Source organism: Peromyscus leucopus, chromosome 1 (assembly GCF_004664715.2).
Source record: "Peromyscus leucopus breed LL Stock chromosome 1, UCI_PerLeu_2.1, whole genome shotgun sequence".
NCBI classification, from domain to species: Eukaryota; Metazoa; Chordata; class Mammalia; order Rodentia; family Cricetidae; genus Peromyscus; species Peromyscus leucopus.
In genome coordinates this window covers 46,579,126-46,597,966 of record NC_051063.1, presented here as the reverse complement: position 1 = coordinate 46,597,966, position 18,841 = coordinate 46,579,126, and the positions used below count along the sequence as shown (strand labels likewise).

Below are 18,841 nucleotides of genomic sequence, written 5' to 3'. Positions count from 1 at the left end.
AAAATCAATAGGAGATAGGTCCCTGAGAGAGGAAGTCAAAAGTGGGCTTGATATTGTTCCATAACAGAGGTGTTTCCCTCTTGTCCTTCTGGTTTGGGTATAGGAATGAAGGTAGCTACCACATGAGTTCATTTGGTCTCCCAGATTCTGTTGTTGTGTTGTCTTTTCATGCTCTTATCTTTTCTGTTAGACTTATATTTTCAAGTTCATTGCAGAGATGACAGTCAGACTGATCACAGCCCAATCACCTCTGAGCTGCATGCCACATTTTTAGGATTTCCACAAGGCAGACTGTCTTGGTTGCCTGTGGTGATATAATTGTGATGATGCGCTCTGATCATTAAACTTGCCTGAGCAGAAGTATGGACAAAGAAAAATGAATGAACGAGAAACACGCAATGACAGCAGAAAACGTAAGCACACACTGCAAGTATAATTTATGAAAGGAATAATTAAGCTATAAGACATTACAAAAGCTGCACGGCATACAGTTTATATGCAATATATCTCTGTTTTACTTGTTGTTGAGCGCTGTGGACTGCAGTAACAAAGATTTGTCTTGACTGTGGGCAAGGCAGAAAAACTCAAGCTACAAACAGCACTAGTTTACTCACAGAGCCTGGCAGTGGTGGCACATATCTTTAATCCCAGCACTTGAAATCTCATGCCTTTGCTTGGGAAGCACATATGCTTTAATCCCAGGAAGTAATATGGCAGGGCAGAGAAAGATATATAAGGCATGAGGAAACACGAACTCACTGTCTTTAGGCTAAGGATTTCATAGAGGTAAGAACTAGTGGCTGACTGTTCTGCTTCTCTGACCTTTCATCTTTCATCCTGGTATCTGGCTCTGGGTTTTTTTCATTAAAAGACCATCAAAGATTCTAACAACATCTGTTGTCCAACTTGTGGAGAATGGATTCCTGAAAAAGCCACTTGTTTGTGGCCTTGCAGACCCTGGCTGAGGTCCGAGCTGCATGAGGCTGGAGTCTCCATGCCACATGGGCCAGAGTCCCTAACCTCCTGGCAAAGTTTTTGTTGCAGACTCTCTGCAGCAAACTCCATTACCTTTGGGGGCTTCAAAATCCATAGGAGTTAGTTGCTTTCTTGTGTACCCTTGTGCAGACAGCTGGATCTTTGGCTTCTTTTTCCCTGGTGGGTTATGGGCTCTCCCTGGATCCCCATCTTGAGCTGCTATCATACTAGGTAGCTGCCTTGAAACCCACCCAGGCTTCTACTGTTATGCAGAAGCAGTCAGCCTCATATCTGAATTGTCATTGTCGGCATATTTGGTGAGACAATTGGGATTTTTTAAAAGGGAGATATTAGATTAAAAAAGAATGTTTTCCCACATTAAAAATGAGAAAAATTTTTACAATGGAGGGAATTTTGCCTCTGTTTGATAATACAATTGACAGTCTGAAAATGGAACAATTAAATGAGAGGATAATTAATATAGATGGGATTTATGTAATGTTAATTACAAATATTTCTGTTTTATCATTAAAAAGTTCATTAATGTAAGTGCCAAGATAAAAATTTAGAAAAACTTGTTTAAACAGATCATAGAGAAATTCAGACCCAGACAGAGGAATTTAAAGGTGAGCAAATCTCAGCATTGCAATGTATGGCTACAGAGAAACAGCCTAAGGCTTTCAAACAACCAACCTTAATCTATCCAGTAACCTTACAGGAACTGCCACATGCTCAAGGCTGTGTAAGAGGTGATTGAACTCCATTGCAAATGTTAGATTTGAGGAGACTCAAAGAAGCTATAGTTTCATATGGTATGCATTCCCCATTTGTGAACCAGATGTAGATGTTAAACTCATGTCTACTTGTAATAGAATTATCCCTTTAGACTGGAGAGATTTGGTTACAACTGTTTTAGAAGCTGATCCCCAATTACAATGGAGGACCTGGTGGAAGGATGAGGTTAAGACTACTGAACAACAAAATAGGGCTAGAGGTATAGAAATCACCCAAGATCAACTTCTTGGAGAGGGAGATTATGTTAATGTAGAAAGGCAATCTCTATATGATGACCATACCTTGACTTTATGCTGAATGGCAGCCTTGAATACTTGGGACAGAATTGGAGAAGTAGGAAAGAAAATTGAATCATTTACAAAAGTTATACAGGGCCCAAAAGAAGCCTTCAATGATTTCTTACAAAGATTGTTTCCAGCAGTAAATAGAATGACACCAAATTCAGAAGCTAGATAGGTAATAATTGAATCTTTGGTTTTTGAAATTGCTAATGTACAATGCAAAAGGATAATTAGGCCATTAAAGGCAAGATCAGCACCTTTGGAGGAATGAATCCTAGATATAATTAATATTGAATCTCATGACCATGATGATACTTGGATAGAAGAAGTGATTTCCAGAGGTTTGAAGATAAATAGTAATGTCAGATGTTTCAACTGTCATAAAAAAAAAATAAGTCACCTAAAAAGGGACTATAAACAGGGCATTCCTAGAAACAATGTTTTTTCAAGGAACAATGGCAACAGAATGCCTTTTCCTTCTGGATTATGCAGAAGGTGTGGCGAAGGCAAACACTGGATTAATGAATGTAGATCAACAAGGGGCAGATAAGGTAATCCTTTGCCTTTGCCATTGGGAAACTCCCTGAGGGGCCTCTCAAAAGACCCCATGACAAATTTGTTTCAGTCCTTTCTTGCCACTGTAGAAAAAAAAATCTCTTCCCAGAGCAGTTACAGAATGTAATGCTTATTGTAAAAAAACATACTGCTCAGGGTGATAGAACAGATATAGAAAAGAGAACAAAAAATTCAGAATAAATATAAATCAAAATTGATAAAGATTAGATGTAGAACCTCCCCAAAGTTGGGGTTGGGGAAGGGTTTTGTTTTTGTCTTTCAGGAGAATGAAGGCATCCAGCTAAGGAATCTGAAGAACACTGGACAAATGAGACATCTGAAGAAAAAGGACAAATCATCCAGAAAAAATATCCTATGAAAATGATTTTCTGCAATGAACCATGACCATGCCTAAAAGTGAATCCAAAGTCTCCAAAAACATGATTTGACTCCACAATGATGATTCCATCAGGATAATAGCCTATGATGACACGTACCACCCAAAGATTGACTTTGGACTACAAACTGTTCAGGACAATGTCCAGATGGCTAGCTGAGATGATTCAGCCTTACAGACTACTCAAGCAAGGACTTGAGACAAGCCCTGCACTTTTCCATTATTCAGAGACTGAACAAATGATACACCTAACTCTCCCAGGATTTGATGAGTAACCCAAAAATTTTCTTTTCAGGATTACCTAAAGATGCCTACCCCAACACAGCAGAAAGTAATTTTAAGAACACAATGTCCACATTCCCAAGAGGTGAGATAGGTGGGTTTTGCCATTTCAATGGGCTATGGATAATTGTCATTGTTTAGGATGGTTGGTTACAAGTTGTTAATTGTTAATGGTCAGGAAATAGGCTAAACAAAGGAAATTAGATTTGGGGTTCTTGTTTGAAAAAAAAAACAAAAAAGAGGATATAGATCTGATAAGATAAAAGGTAGATTAGAGAATCTACACTGAAAAAAAGATATAGAAATGATGTGTAAAGGGTAGATTATTAAATCTACTCTGAAAAGAAAAAAAAGAGAAGAATATAGATATGATAAAATAAAAAGGCAGATTATTGAATCTACTTTTAGAAAGCAACTACTAGTTTTAAATATTTTACATTGGATTGGAGTTTGCATATTGTATACAAATTATGTATATTGATACAAATTTGAGATTGATTTTGTTAGAAAATACTGTACATATATTTCCAATCTTGTTTAAGATATTATATTTATACAGCTTATTTAACAATGTAATACAAATTGCTAGTTCTTGAAAGTTATTGTTACCAACTAATTAGTATATAAAAATTGTTCATAAGGGAGATTGGTCTGTAATTCTCTTTCTTTGTTGCATCTTTGTGTGGTTAGAGTATCAGAGTAACTGTAGCCTCATAAAAGGAGTTTGGTAATATTCTTTCTGTTTCTAACATGTGGAACAATTTGAAGAGTGTTGGTATTAGCTCTTCTTTGAAAATCTGGGCTGAAGCCATTTGGCCCTATGTTTTTATTGGTTGGGAAACTTTTAATAACTGTTTCTATTTCCTTAGGGGTATTGGTCTATTTAAATTGTTTATCTTGTTTTTATTTAACTTTGGTATGTGGTACCTATCCAGAAAATTGTCCATTTCTTTTAGATTTTCCAATTTTGTGGAGTACAGGTTTTTGAAGTATGACCTGATGATTCTCTGAATATCCTCATTGTCTATTGTTATGTCTCCATTTTCATTTCTGATTTTGTTAATTTGGATGCTCTCTCTCTCTCTGCCTTTTGGTTAGTTTGGATAAGGGTTTGTCTATCTTGTTGATTTTTCTCAAAGAACCAACTCTTTGTTTCATTGATTCTTTGTATTGTAAGGGAGGCCTTACATTCTTTTTTTTTTATATTTTATTTTACAATACCATTCAGTTCTACATATCAGCCATGGGTTCCCCTATTCACCTCCCTCCCACCCCCTCCCCTTACCCCCAAACTTCCCTCCATTCCCACCTCCTCCAGGACAAGTCCTCCCCCGAGGACTGCGATCAACCTGGTAGACTCAGTCCAGGGAGGTCCAGTCCCTTCCTCCCAGACTGAGCAAGTGTCCCTGCATAAGCTCCAGGTTTCAAACAGCCAACTCATGCAATGAGCACAGGACTTGGTCCCACTGACTAGTTGCCTCCCAAACTGATCAAGCCAATCAACTGTCTCACCTATTCAGAGGGCCTGATCCAGCTGGGGGCCCCTCAGCCTTTGGTTAATAGTTCATGTGTTTCCATTCATTTGGCTATTTTTTTTCAATAATTGAGTAAAACTGAAATTTATTATAAGCCACAGTCGTCCTAGGGACCTCCATGCTATATATATATAGCCTCTATGGTTCTATGGGTTGTGGTCTGATTGTTCTTTATTTTTATCTAGAATCCACCTATGAGTGAGTACATACCATAACTGTCTTTCTGGGTTTGGGTTACCTCACTCAGGATGATTTTTTTCTAGTTCCATCCATTTGCCTGCAAATTTCATGCTTTCATTGTTTTTCTCTGCTGAGTAGTACTCCATTGTGTATATGTACCACATTTTTTTCATCCATTCTTCCGTTGATGGGCATCTAGGTTGTTTCCAGGTTCTGGCTATTACAAATAGTGCTGCTATGAACATAGCTGAGCATGTATCTTTATGGTATGAATCAGCATTCCTTGGGTATATGCCCAAGAGTGGGATGGCTGGGTCTTGAGGTAGTTCGAAACCGCCATACTGATTTCCACAGTGGTTGTACAAGTTTACATTCCCACCAATGGTGGAGGAGTGTTCCCTTTGCTCCACATCCTCTCCAACATTGGTTGTCATCGGTGTTTTTGATCGTAGCCATTCTAACAGGTGTAAGGTGGTATCTCAGAATCGTTTTGATTTGCATTTCTCTGATGATTAAGGATGTTGAGCATTTCTTTAAATGTCTTTCAACCATTTGTAGTTCTTGTTTTGTGAATTCTCTGTTTAGCTCTTTAGCCCATTTTTTAATTGGACTGTTCAGTACTTTGATGTCTAGTTTCTTGAGTTCTTTATATATTGTGGAGATCAATCCTCTGTCAGATGTGGGGTTGGTGAAGATCTTTTCCCAATCTGTTGGCTGTCTTTTTGTCTTATTGACTGTGTCTTTTGCCCTGCAAAAGCTTCTCAGTTTCGAGAGGTCCCATTTATTAATTGTTGTGCTCAGGGTCTGTGCTGTTGGTGTTTTATTTAGGAAATGGTCTCCGGTGCCAATGCATTCAAGAGTGCTTCCTATTTTCTTTTCTATTAAGTTTAGTGTAACTGGATTTATGTTTAGGTCTTTGATCTACTTGGACTTGAGTTTTGTGCATGGTGACAGATATGGATCTATTTGTAATCTTTTACATATTGACATCCAGTTATGCCAGCACCATTTGTTGAAGATACTTTCTTTGTTCCATTGTATAGTTTTGGCCCCTTTGTCAAAAACCAGGTGTTCATATGTGCATGGATTAATGTCAGGGTCTTCAATTCGATTCCATTGGTCCATATGTCAGTTTTTATACCAGTACCAAGCTGTTTTTATTACTATAGCTCTATAGTAGAGTTTGAGGTCAGGGATGGTGATGCCTCCAAGGGTTGCTTTATCATATAGGATTCTTTTAGCTATCCTGGGTATTTTGTTTATCCATATAAAGTTGAGTATTTTTCTTCCCAAGTCTGTGAAGAATTGTGTTGGGATTTTGATCGGGATTGCATTGAATCTGTAGGTTGCTTTTGGTAAGATTGCCATTTTTACTATGTTAATCCTACCTATCCTTGAGCATGGGAGATCCTTCCATTTTCTGATATCTTCTTCAATTTTTTTCTTTAGAGATTTAAAGTTCTTATCAAAAAGGTCCTTCACTTGTTTAGTTAGTGTTATCCCAAGGTATTTTATATTATTTGTGGCTATTGTAAAGGGTGATGTTTCTCTGACTTCTTTCTCAGCCCTTTTATCATTTGTGTATAGGAGGGCTACTGATTTTTTTGAGTTGATCTTGTATCCTGCCACTTTACTGAAGGAGTTTATCAGCTGTAGGAGTTCCCTGGTAGAGTTTTTGGGGTCACTTATGTATACTATCATATCATCTGCAAATAGTGAAAGTTTGACTTCTTCCTTGCCAATTTGTATCCCTTTGATCTCCTTTTGTTGTCTTATTGCTCTAGCTAGAACTTCTAGTACTATATTGAATAAATATGGGGAGAGTGGACAGCCTTGTCTTGTTCCTGAATTTAGTGGTATCGCTTTGAGTTTCTCTCCATTTAATTTGATGTTTGCTGTTGACTTGCTATAAATTGCTTTTATTATGTTTAGAAATGTTCCTTGTATTCCTGATCTTTCTAAGACCTTTATCATGAAGGGGTGTTGGATTTTGTCAAAGGCTTTTTCAGCATCTAAGGAGATGATCATGTGTTTTTTTTCTTTCAGTTTGTTTATATGGTGTATTATATTGACTGATTTTCGTATGTTGAACCATCCTTGCATCCCTGGGATGAATCCTACTTGGTCGTGATGGATGATTGTTTTGAGTATTCTTGGGTTCGGTTTGCCAATATTTTGTTGAGTATTTTTGCATCAATGTTCATGAGGGAGATTGGTCTGTAGTTCTCTTTCTTTGTTGCATCTTTGTGTGGATTGGGTATCAGGGTAATTGTAGCCTCATAAAGAGTTTTGGTAGTGTTCCTTCTGTTTCTATTGTGTGGAACACTTTGAAGAGGATTGGTATTAGTTCTTCTTTGAAAGTCTTGTAGAATTCTGCACTGAAACCATCTGGTCCTGGGCTTTTTTTGGTTGGGAGACTTTTGATGACTGTTTCTATTTCTTTCAGGGTTATTGGTCTATTTAAATGGTTTATCTGGTCTTGATTTAATTTTGGTATGTGGAATTTATCCAGAAAATTGTCCATTTCTTCCTGGTTTTCCATTTTTGTGGAGTACAGGTTTTTGAAGTATGATCTGATGATTCTCTGGATTTCCTCGTTGTCAGTTGTTATGTCTCCCTTTTCATTTCTGATTTTGTGAATTTGGGTGCTCTGTCTTTGCCTTTTGGTTAATTTGGCTAGGGGTTTGTCTATCTTGTTGATTTTTTCAAAGAACCAACTCTTTGTTTCATTGATTTTTTTGTATTGTTCTCTTGTTTTCTATTTCGTTGATTTCAGCCCTCAATTTGATTATTTCCTGGCATCTCTTTCTCCTGGGTGAGTTTGTTTCTTTTTGTTCTAGAGCTTTCAGTTGTGCTGTTGATTCATTGGTATGGGATTGCTCCATCTTCTTCATGTGTGCATTTAGAGCTATGAATTTTCCTCTTAGCACTGCTTTCATAGTGTCCCATAAGTTTGGGTATGTTGTACTTTCATTTTCATTGAATTCTAGGAACTCTTTAATTTCTTTCTTTATTTCTTCCTTGACCCATTGATGTTTCAGGTGGGCATTATTCAGTTTCCATGAGTTTGTGGGTTTTCTATAATTTTTGTTGTTGTTGAGGTCTAACTTTAAGGCATGGTGGTCTGATAAGATACAGGAGGTTATTCCAATTTTTTTGTATCTGTTGAGATTTGTTTTGTGTCCAAGCATGTGTTCATTTTTGAGAAGGTTCCATGGGGTGCTGAGAAGAAGGTATATTCTTTTGTGTTAGGATGGAATATTCTGTAGATATCTATTAGGTCCATTTGAGTCATAAAATCTGTTAGGTCCTTTATTTCTTTGTTAAGTTTCAGTCTGGTAGATCTATCTTTTGGTGAGAGTGGTGTGTTAAAATCTCCCATTACTAATGTGTGGGGTTTGATGTGCGTTTTAAACTTTAGTACTGTTTCTTTTATGAATGTGCGTGCTTTTGTATTTGGAGCATAAATGTTTAGAATCGAGACTTCATCTTGGTGGATTTTTCCCGTGATAAATATGTGATGTTCATCCTGGTCTCTTTTGATTGATTTTAGTTTGAAGTCTATTTTATTAGATATTAGGATAGCTACACCAACTTGTTTCTTAGTTCCATTTTCTTGGAAAGCCTTTTCCCAGCCTTTTACTCGGAGGTAGTGTTTGTTTTTGGAGTTAAGGTGTGTTTCTTGTATTCAGCAAATGGATGGGTCCTCTTTTCTTATCCATTCTGTTAGCCTGTGTCTTTTTATAGGTGAGTTGAGACCATTGATATTGATGGGTATTAATGACCAGTGATTGTTAATTCCTGTTATTTTTTGTGGTTGTGTTGTCCTTCTGTGGTGTATGTTGGTGTGGGATTATCTATTCCTTGATTTTTCATGGATGTGTTTAGCTTCTTTGGGTTGAATTTTCCCTTCTAGTGCTTTCTGTAGGGCTGGGTTTGTGGACAGGTATTGATTAAATCTGCTTTTATCCTGGAATATTTTGTTTACTCTGCCTATGGTGATTGAGAGTTTTGCTGGGTATAATAGTCTGGGTTGGCATCCGTGGTCTCTTAGTGTCTGTATGAGGTTTGTCCATGATCTTCTAGCTTTCATAGTCTCTATTGAGTAGTCTGGTGTTATTCTGATGGGTTTGCCTTTATATGTTACTTGGTCTTTTTCCTTTGTGGCTCTTAATATTTTTTCTTTGTTCTGTGTGTTTAGTGTTTTGATTATTATGTGGCGAGGGGACTTTTTTTTTTTGGATCCAGCCTATTCGTGTTCTGTAAGCTTCTTGTATCTTCATAGGTATTTCTTTCTTTAGGTTAGGAAAGTTTTCTTCTATGATTTTGTTGAATATATTTTCTGTGCCTTTGACTTGGTATTCTTCTCCTTCTTCTATCCATATTATTCTTAGGTTTGGTATTTTCATGGTGTCCCAAATTTCCTGGACGTTTTGTGTTATGACTTTTTTGTCTTTAGTGTTTTCTTTGACTGACGAATCTATTTTCTCTATCGTGTCTTCAGTGTCAGAGATTCTCTGTTCCATCTCTTGCAATCGGTTGGTTATGCTTGTTTCTGTAGTTCCTGTTCGTTTAGTCAGGATTTCTATTTCCAGCATTCCCTCAGCATGTGTTTTCTTTATTGTCTCAAATTCATTTTTCAGTTCTTGGAATGTTTCTTTCATCTGTTTAATTGCTTTTTCTTGGCTTGATTTGATTTCTTCCCATTTTTTGTTCGTTTTTTCTTCCATTTCTTTAAGGGAGTTTTTTATTTCCTCTTTAATGGAGTTTTTCATTTCCTCTTTAAGGGAAGTTTTTATTTCCTCTTTAAGGGAGTTTTTCATTTCCTCTTTAATGAAAGTTTTTATTTCCTCTTTAAGTATTTTTCATTTCCTCTTTAAGGAAAGTTTTATTTCCTCTTTGAGGGAATGTTTTATTTCTTCTTTAAGGGCCTCTATCATCTTCTTAAAGTCATTTTTAGGGTTGATTTCTTCTGTTTCTTCTGTCATGGTATGTTTAGGTCTTGCAGGTGTAGAATCACTAGGTTCTGATGTTGCCATATAGGTCTTTATGTTGTTGCCTGTATTTTTGCACTGGCGTCTACTCATCTCTTCCTCTGTGTGGTGCAGGTGGTGTCTGTGTCTGAGAGTAACTCTCTTGTTCTAATTTTTAGTCTTGGTTTAGTAGGGGTTCTTGGTTAAATTGGTGCTATTGGGCTATTTCTTCAGGGGCAGTTGATTTCAGTCAGTGAAGTATATACTTATGATTCTGGTGATCTGGTTTGGTGGCTGGTAGTGCCTTCTTCTGTGTTCCCAGGTCACGTTTTGTTCATTTGTCAACTCCTCAGCTGATCTTGTTTCTTCAGATTTCAAACTGTAGGCATCTGAATCCTCTTCCAGATGGGTTTCAGCTGAGCAGGGTAGTCTCACTAACACCTCCAAATTGTTGGGTTTCACAGGATCAGCTGCTGGGCCCTGGGTTGTCCTCAGACGAAGTGTTCAGATTCGTTCTGGTTCTGACCCACGTAGATAGCTTCTTCCCCAGGTGTTGGGGTTAGGGGTGTCCCTGTTCCAAGCTGCATCTGCTTGTCTCCATCCCTGGGCCTGTCTGCCTCTGCGGGCCACCACCGGGCCTTTATGTCTCTGCCGGCTGCTGGTGGGCCTGTATGTCCCTGTTGGCCGCCGCTGCCGGGCCTGTCTATCTCTGTGGGCCACCTCCGCGGGCCTACCTGCATCTGCTTGTCTCCGCTGCCGGGCCCGTCTACCTCCGCGGGCCGCTGCAGGCCTACCTGCGTCTGCTTGTTTCTGCCGCCGGGCCTGTCTACCTCTGTGGGCCGCCGCTGGGCCTGAATGTCTCTGCCGGCTGCTGCTGGGCCTGAATGTCCCTGTCAGCCGCTGCCACTTGGCCCATCTACCTCTGCGGCCGCCGCTGGGCCTGTCTACCTCCGCGGGCCGCTGCCACAGGCCTACCTCGAGGCCTTACATTCTTATAGGAAAGGATGGGGGTTGGGAGAGGGAGGCTGCATGGGGTGAGAAGAGGGGAGGGGGGATCTTTGGTTGGTATGTAAAATGAATAAAAAATTTTCTTTTTTCTTTTCTTTTTTTTTTTTTTTGTTTTTTGTTTTTTTGAGACAGGGTTTCTCTATGTAGCTTTGCACCTTTCCTGGATCTTGCTCTGTAGGCCAGGCTGGCTTTAAACTCACAAACATCTGCCTGGCTCTGCCTCCCAAGTGCTGGGATTAAAGGCATGCACCACCACTGCCCTGCAAAAAATTTTCTTAATAAAAAAAAGTAAAACAAAAAGAGTGAACACTAATAACCACATGATAGAGTCAAAAATATTAGGCTATTTTGAGATTTTTCTCTGCCAACAGAATTACTCCAAATCTCTTCACTTTAGCCTCAGGCAGATCCTTCAGGCAAGGGCAAAGAGCAGTCACATTCTCCACCAAAATATCACAAGATCTTTAGGCAGATTACTAAAATTCTTCTCCTCTGAAACTTCTTGTTCCAGACCCCCACATTCCAAATCACCCTCAGCACCACTGTCTTCCATGCTCCTGCTAATATGGCCCATTAAGCAGTACTTAAAGCACTTCACTTCTTTCCTAACCCCAAGTCCCAAAGTTCAAATTCCTCCAAACAAGAAGTGGTCAGAACAACAATGTTCCACTCCTGGTACTAACTTCTGTCTTGGTTAGGGTTTTATTGCTGTGAAGAGACACCATGATCATAGCCTCTCTTATAAAGAAAAGCATTTAATTGGGGCTGGATTATAGGTCCAGAAGTTTAGTCCATTATAATCTTGGCAGAAATATGGATTTTCCCCATGATCTTGAGACTTCTTCCATGCCCCCAAATACCAGGACCACTGGCCTGGAAGTTTCAAATGTGCACCCAAGATAAAATCAATATCCCTAGTCTGTATCTGTCTCAGCAGATTTCCAATCTACTAAAGATTGCAAACTGCTCCAAACACAACAGACTCAGGGAGTTCTTTGGAATCAGCCAGTCCTGAACTTGCTGAAAACCATTGTAATTCAAATGCTTCTGGTGAAATTTCCTGCCTGCTTGAGCCCCAGCTTTGGGCCAGCATTCCAGACTTGTGAAAGCTATGTGCACTTCACTAACCCCAGGTATTCAAACAGAACCTGGGCAGCAATTCAGATGTACCCTGCCCTGTCCAGCCTTTAACCAGCAATTGAATTTTCCTAGGCTCTGACAATAATGTCCTAATTTCAGTTGAGAAGCAATTACTGAAATATGTATGTTGTTGCTCCTCTCCAAAAAGGGCTGGAATATTAGGTTCATGGGAAACTAGTTCCCTTCTATGAAAGAAGCCATTTCCCTGTCACTGTCAAAGAGACAAAGGACTATCTGTGATATCTATTAGCATACCAAAGCATATGCTGCTTCCAGGATCCTTCAGTATCACGAATACTTGTTAAAATGGGAGAATAACGAAAACATACAAAAAAAAAAATATTCAAGAAGGGGGCTTGGATCGGATTAAATGGATTACTTTGTGGTCACCAAATTTTACCTGGGAAAAACAAAAGTTTATTTTCTCTGCCTTTCCACTTTACACATCCTATTTGTATGCATCATTTGTAAAAAATCAGTGTCAAACACTATAGATCTCAGGGGCCCTAAAATTAAATTTCCTAACTCATTTTCCTAGAGTCAGTGGGGAATGTAATGGACTAAATTCCTTTCCTGTTATTATTAATGTTACCATAGGTTCTTGCATCATAAACTGGGTAAGCACATATATAAAAAAGTCAGCCGGGTGGTGGTGGTGCATGCCTTTAATCCCAACACTTGGGAGGCAGAGACAGGTGGACCTCTGTGAGTTCAAGGCCAGCCTGCTCTATAGCGTGAGTTCCAAGAAAGGTGCCTAAGCTACATAAGAGAAAGCCTGCCTCAAAAAACAAACAAACAAAAAATTCAACACAATTAAAACATTAACCTTTAGCTCTACATAAATGTGAATCAGTGATATGATTCATATGGTCTAGAGCCATGTGAGACTTTATTAGCTAAAGAAACTCCATTTTATGGTAGGGACTCATTAGCTGTTTGTTCCTAACTCCAGTTCCTGAAACATAAGCTTCCAGTAACCATGACTGAATGATCCCCACCAAGAAATACACAGCCATGACCATCTACTTGTTATGATATGACTAATTGCTTTTTGGCTTCTGTAACTTTCTTATACAGATATTCAGAGATTGTTTTGAGTCTCATTAACCTTTCAATTTGGCAGAACAGAGCAGTTTTTGCTTGCTTGCATAGATATTAAAGGCCTCTTTATGGTTTTACTTAAAAAAAAAAAAAACAAAAAACCCTTCTGTATATCCCTCATCATGACATGCCTGGGATTCAGCTTTAAAGTTGTCATCCTGCTAGTTGATAATCAACACTTTTTTCTCAATATAAATGAATTGAGTCTATAATCTTTTCCCAGGGCTCATAAACTTCATACTACTAAGGATGTATATCATTTACTCATTGAAAATCACTGAAAGGAAGTTAATCACACTTACCATGTTCAGAGACTTGGTGATATTTTTCATATCCATTTGTAAAATATTTCCAACAATTGGAAAAGGAGTGGGTCCAGGTGGGAGCTTCCCTTTGCCATGGTGTTGATTCCATAGGAAAAAAAGACTCAAACAAGAAAGGCAAATCCCCAAGATTATAAAAAGAGCCATTGGTACACTTTGAATGAATGCATTGGAAAGCTTCCACTCCAAGAGTTTATAAATGCAGCTCCAAAAAAATAAAGTGTTTGGACTTTGGATGAGATCTCTTTATCTTCAGTAAACATAGGTTTATATAAACAAAACTTCCCATTTCCTAACATTGTGTTGCCATTTCAACATAACCCTCCCTTCTTCAGAGTGTAATATGAATTACTATAATTTAACAAATACTATCTATAATGACTATTTTTGGTTGTCAACTTGAGTAAATCTAGAATTAACTAAAATCCAGAAATAGATGACACACAAGTATTTTTTGCTTAAATTGAAGTAGGAAGATCCACTTCTAATCAAGATCTTAAGTCTGAAAGACAAAACTCCTTAATCTGGGCCACATCTTCTACTGGAAATTTATATGAGGACATGGAATAAGGAAATTTATGCTCTTTGTCTGCTTGCCCTCACATTGCTAGCAAGTCTACTCCTTCACTGGCATTAGAGCCTACTTCTTTAGGATTCAAGTATATACTGAAGAGCAGTTGAAACATGTAGCCTTGTGGATTGAACAACTACTGGATTATTGAACTCTCTGTTCACAGACAACCATTGTTGGATTAGCTGGACCCCAGTCTATAAATTATTCCAAAAAAATCTTGATCTATTATGATAGGAAGTTTCATTCTATAAGTTCTATTACTCTAGAACCCTAACTAATACAGATTTTGGTAGCAGAAGTGGTTCTAGAGAAACAGAAGTATATAGATGAATCTTTTAAGTATGTGTTACTGGCTCTGCAGCTGGTGTCCCACTGTCTGTGATCCCAAGGGAAGGGGTGAATAGATACAGAACCAAATGGCACAGGCTCTGAGAGGTTGTAAGCAATCTCATTTATTAAACAAAGGACTGAGGTATTTATGTGTGTATTTTTTGGCAGGCTCTGCTTCCAGCTGCCGTAGTGTTTCCTAGTTGGCTCTGGGTCTTACATCAGCAGTTGTCTTCTTGGGGGTCCAGGTTCAGGCTCCTCTGGGCCAGGATACTACTGCACATGTCTGTTTGCTTAAGGCATGACCCAGTGCTTTTGGCCTTACCTGCCTCATATCACCCTTTTTATTTTATTTTGTGGCCACTAGTGGGAATTAGAGTCCTTTGCTCTAATCTTGTTTTTCCTACCTAAGGGGTCCCCAACATGGTGACTGTGCCTGTCTTAGATTGGCTTGCCTAACAGGCTCTTAAACATCTCTGGCTATCAGCCCTAGGAGGGTGGTTCCCCTGGAAAATGCCTAGGGTGCAAGAGCATTAGACAGAGGCATCAAGAATTTCTGTGAGCCAAGCTCTTATTACTTCTTTAAGGGGGCGATGATCAGGGTGTTCCAGAGCCATTGGCAATTCAAGGGTGGTTTTGTTGATGCAGCGCTGCCATGAAACATTTAAGCAACAGAATTACTAAGAGTATCATTCCCCCTATCATTCCCCATACTATAATTTTTGAAGGGTCTAAGATCGATTTTATGTGATTCCAAATTTGAGCAAAGAATGTTGTAGACACCTCCAGTGGTTTCACATGTGGGGAGTTCAGGTTAAGATTTCATTAGAGAATTATACTGAAAGGTTTAAGAACTCTTTGCTTCATGATCCCAATATGATTTCCCTTAATTTACTCCTGGCTTGTGTCATATTTGAGACCGAGTAAGGGGTTAAATAAAAGGAGGAAAATTGGGGATCACAGTTTCCTCTTACCAGCCATCTTAATGTCTGGATTTCTTCATCCAATAAATCTAGTTGTTGCTGTAAGTTGAGTTTAGCTGACTGGAAATGGGAACTAATCAGCTGTTGAGTGCTTAATGCTCAGGCTGATTCTTCTGTGGCCATATTAACTGTAGAGGTGGTGGCTCCCATTTGAACCAGGGAGGCTGTGGCTGCTGCACCACCTGCCACAGCAAGCAGAATAGTGGCAGTCATAGCTGCTGTTCTTCCAAAGTCTCTTTTTATTTTGGTTTGTTCAGTCAATTCCATTCTATGAAATTGTGTCACATTATTTAGTGGTATCCAGATGAAAGCAGGAGTATGTACCAACTCTGCATGAAGAGCCTCATTTGCAATCCAGCAGGCACTGAGCCAGCATTTTGTCTCAGTGCAATTCATCTCAGGCTGTGAAGAATTGGTTAATATAAAGAAAAGGGGGTCTTTACGTGGATGGGTGTGCCCTTGAAGGTAAAATTCTTTTGTTGTTTAATAGAAATGCAGGACTCAAATGATTCATTAGCAGTAAAGGATCCATTAAAATAAGCTCCTCCCATTAAAATAGGAATGTTGTCATATCTAAGTAAGCATTGGGTCCACATAGTGGCCAACTGCCAAACATAGGCCTAAGAGCCAATGCTGGAGAGCAGTGAGAGAAATTAAGGGGCCCAGTGACAGTTGCTCTTCAACTAACTTTCTCAGCTCTGATAGTTTGGGTTCTTTAATAGGCCACTGGTCCACCCACACAGGCTTCTGTGATGTACAGTTTAGTGGTATGGGCCTTAGAATATTTATACCTATGCAGGGGGCAGTGGTCCTTAGAATTGGGACTGAAGGCTAGAATTTCTACCAGATTGACCTGTCTTGTCATGTGTTACTATTTCCTCATAAAAGGCCTTATCAGTTTTAAGTGCAATTTCAGAGACCTGCTGAAAACAGGCATGCAGGCCAATTTGTGCTTGGGCCATGACTAAAATATTGGCCCCTGCCAGTCAGCATGTCTAGGGATATAGCAATATTATATTAAATATTTAGGTGTGTCTGTGCTTCAGCTTGTTCTTCATATGCTGCTAGCCAGTTAAGAAAAACTGTGGGGTCTAATACAGCTTTCATTAAATGTGATTAATCATAATAGTTTTGTAAATTCATTGCCCACTGTTGTAGTACCTGTTCAAAATATGGCAAGTCAAGGCCTGACTCATTGCTAGCCTTGCGAATCAAGGAAAGATCAGCTAGAAGGGTAGGAACCCATGGCTGAGTAGCTGCACTGACCCCAACATTAACTGTAAATGCAAAAGGATTGTTTGGGTGATAACCAGAGAATTTAAACTGAGGAGTGTCCTGCTTGGTGGTCTCAGTTATTCCTGAGGGGCAATGGGAAACAGAGGGTGGAGAGGTATCCTATAAGTTTCCCCAGGGATAAACAGTACATCGTAGTTCATTGTCCTTAAGGATGGATTCCCTGGGTATTTTCTTGGAGGAAGGGGATGTCTGTAGAGTGTTCTCTTCCCCATCTGAGATAAGGCCCTTGTAACGCAGTGGGGAGATGAGGGACAATGAGGAGGATTTTTGTTCCGCACGATGGTCATTAAAGGACCAGATGACTTCTTCTGTAAAGCCTGATTTTGTACAAGCTATGATTCCCAAAAGTATTGGGACAAAGGCTGCTTGGGATGTTTTTCCTTCCTGCACTTCTTGTTTCCTAGTTAAAAAGAGGACTGGCAGCCCTACTGATGGATTCCAGATGTTTTCAGGCAATGTCCAGTGTGCTATAACAGAAGCCTCACTCCAAAATTTTTCCAGATGGGAAGTTTTAACACTTATTTCCCTGGTCTGAACTAAGGCTTTAAAAAGGCACCCAGGCAGGGGCATTGGGATTCGTCCCTGGTGCACTGGCAGGCTTTTGGGAGCCCAGTGCCTTGTGCAGCCTTGGTGCAGTGGGGGAGGGGCTTGGACCTGCCTAGGCTCAGTCAGTGTGCCTTGCTCTGTGGACTCTCCATGGGGGAATCTTGATCTGGGGGATTTGATGTGGGATGGTTTGGGAGGAAGGGCTGGGGAGTGGGAGGAGGAGGTGGGATCTGTGGATAGTATGTAGAGTGAGTAGAAAATTTCTTAATAAAGAAAAATGAAAAAAAAAAAGAAAAAAAAGTTGGGAGGGAAGTATGTTGAGAGACCTCAAAGGAATAGGAGAAATGGAGTCAGATATGAATAACAAGACACATTGCATATAAATATATATACATATATGATTTTTTCAAATAAATAAATACAAAAAAAATAAAATAAAGGGCTCTGAGCTGGGGGTCTCTGGCAGTGAGAGAAACAGAAATCAAGGACAAATGTTCCCAACACCTTGAGGAAGTATCAGGGGATTTACAGCCTCTGTAAAAACAAAAGCCTGGCCACAAGTTTCAGAAGCCAGGCAGGTTAATACCTAACAGTGTGTGCTCTACAGACAAAACAGACAGAGAAAGGAATGAAAGGATAGGGAGAGTGCCGGGGAGCCAGCCTCAGCAGTTCCGAGTTTCTCGAAGAGCAGGGGATATCTGGCAGGTGTAAGCAAAGACTCGGACACAGGAGTTGGTGCAAGCTGACAAGTCTTGTCAGATCTGGAGATGTGCATCTTCTCTGTCTTCTCCTGATCTAACCCAACCCCAGTCTTTTATTGTAATAGTACAAGGAAATAGGGGATGAGAAAATTCAACAGGTGATTGGGTTCTCACAATAGTTTCAAAAGTTCTTTTTGTAAATCAGCAAAGTGTACCCATGCTCCTTGATTGCACATAAAAGTTCCCAGGAAAAAAGCCAAAGCATTCCAGCTTATTCTTTCGCAGGTTAAAAATTATCAGAACAACTGAGGTTAGCACCCCAGAGGCCATCTACTGCGGTTTCTCAGAGAGCACAGAAATACAAGCAATGGTTTAAGGTACCAGACTGCCAGCTTCCTCTCAGCTTAAGTCCTTCTTCATCCTTCTGTGATTTCGTCAAGTTATCTTCTAACTAGTTCTGGGCAACTCTTGTCTTCTATCCTATCTGTATGTCACTCCATCTACAGTTTTCTGGCACCAGCCTTCTGGGTTTTTTCCATGATCTGCAAAGAGCTTTAACTCCTGCCATTGTCACAATCTCAGAATCATTTCAAAGAAACCACTGCAGGAGAGAGAAAGAAAATCATAAAGAGCAAATAGAGTAGGAGGATTACAAGAACCAGTAACAGTTGGATGGGTGAGAACATGACATGCATATGCCATAAAGTCTGCCCTCGGGACACAAGGGTTGTTTTCTCCCTGGCCCACGGAAAGCAGAATATCTGGTGGGGCAGGCCGGGAGGATTGATGTCCTCGTTCTCGGGTACCTCCAGCACAGATTCCACTGGCAACATGTCAGGCTTTTCATATGCCGTCTCTGGCAGGAGAGA

The 18,841-nt window shown here is 39.6% G+C and overlaps 1 protein-coding gene and 1 pseudogene across 1 annotated transcript in view; one reads left to right on the top strand and one right to left on the bottom strand.

Annotated features, from left to right (window-relative positions):
• LOC114706892 (cytochrome P450 2C70-like) overlaps nucleotides 1-13,748 on the bottom strand; it is a 55,230-nt gene extending 41,482 nt beyond the window's left edge. Inside the window, exon 1 of the mRNA XM_028889420.2 lies at nucleotides 13,525-13,748. Within this exon, the coding sequence (XP_028745253.1) occupies nucleotides 13,525-13,692 (168 nt within the window). The 5' untranslated portion in view covers nucleotides 13,693-13,748. The remainder of the gene's footprint in view (nucleotides 1-13,524) is intronic.
• Nucleotides 13,749-15,876: 2,128 nt separating this feature from the next.
• LOC114689360 overlaps nucleotides 15,877-18,841 on the top strand; it is a 17,322-nt pseudogene continuing 14,357 nt past the window's right edge.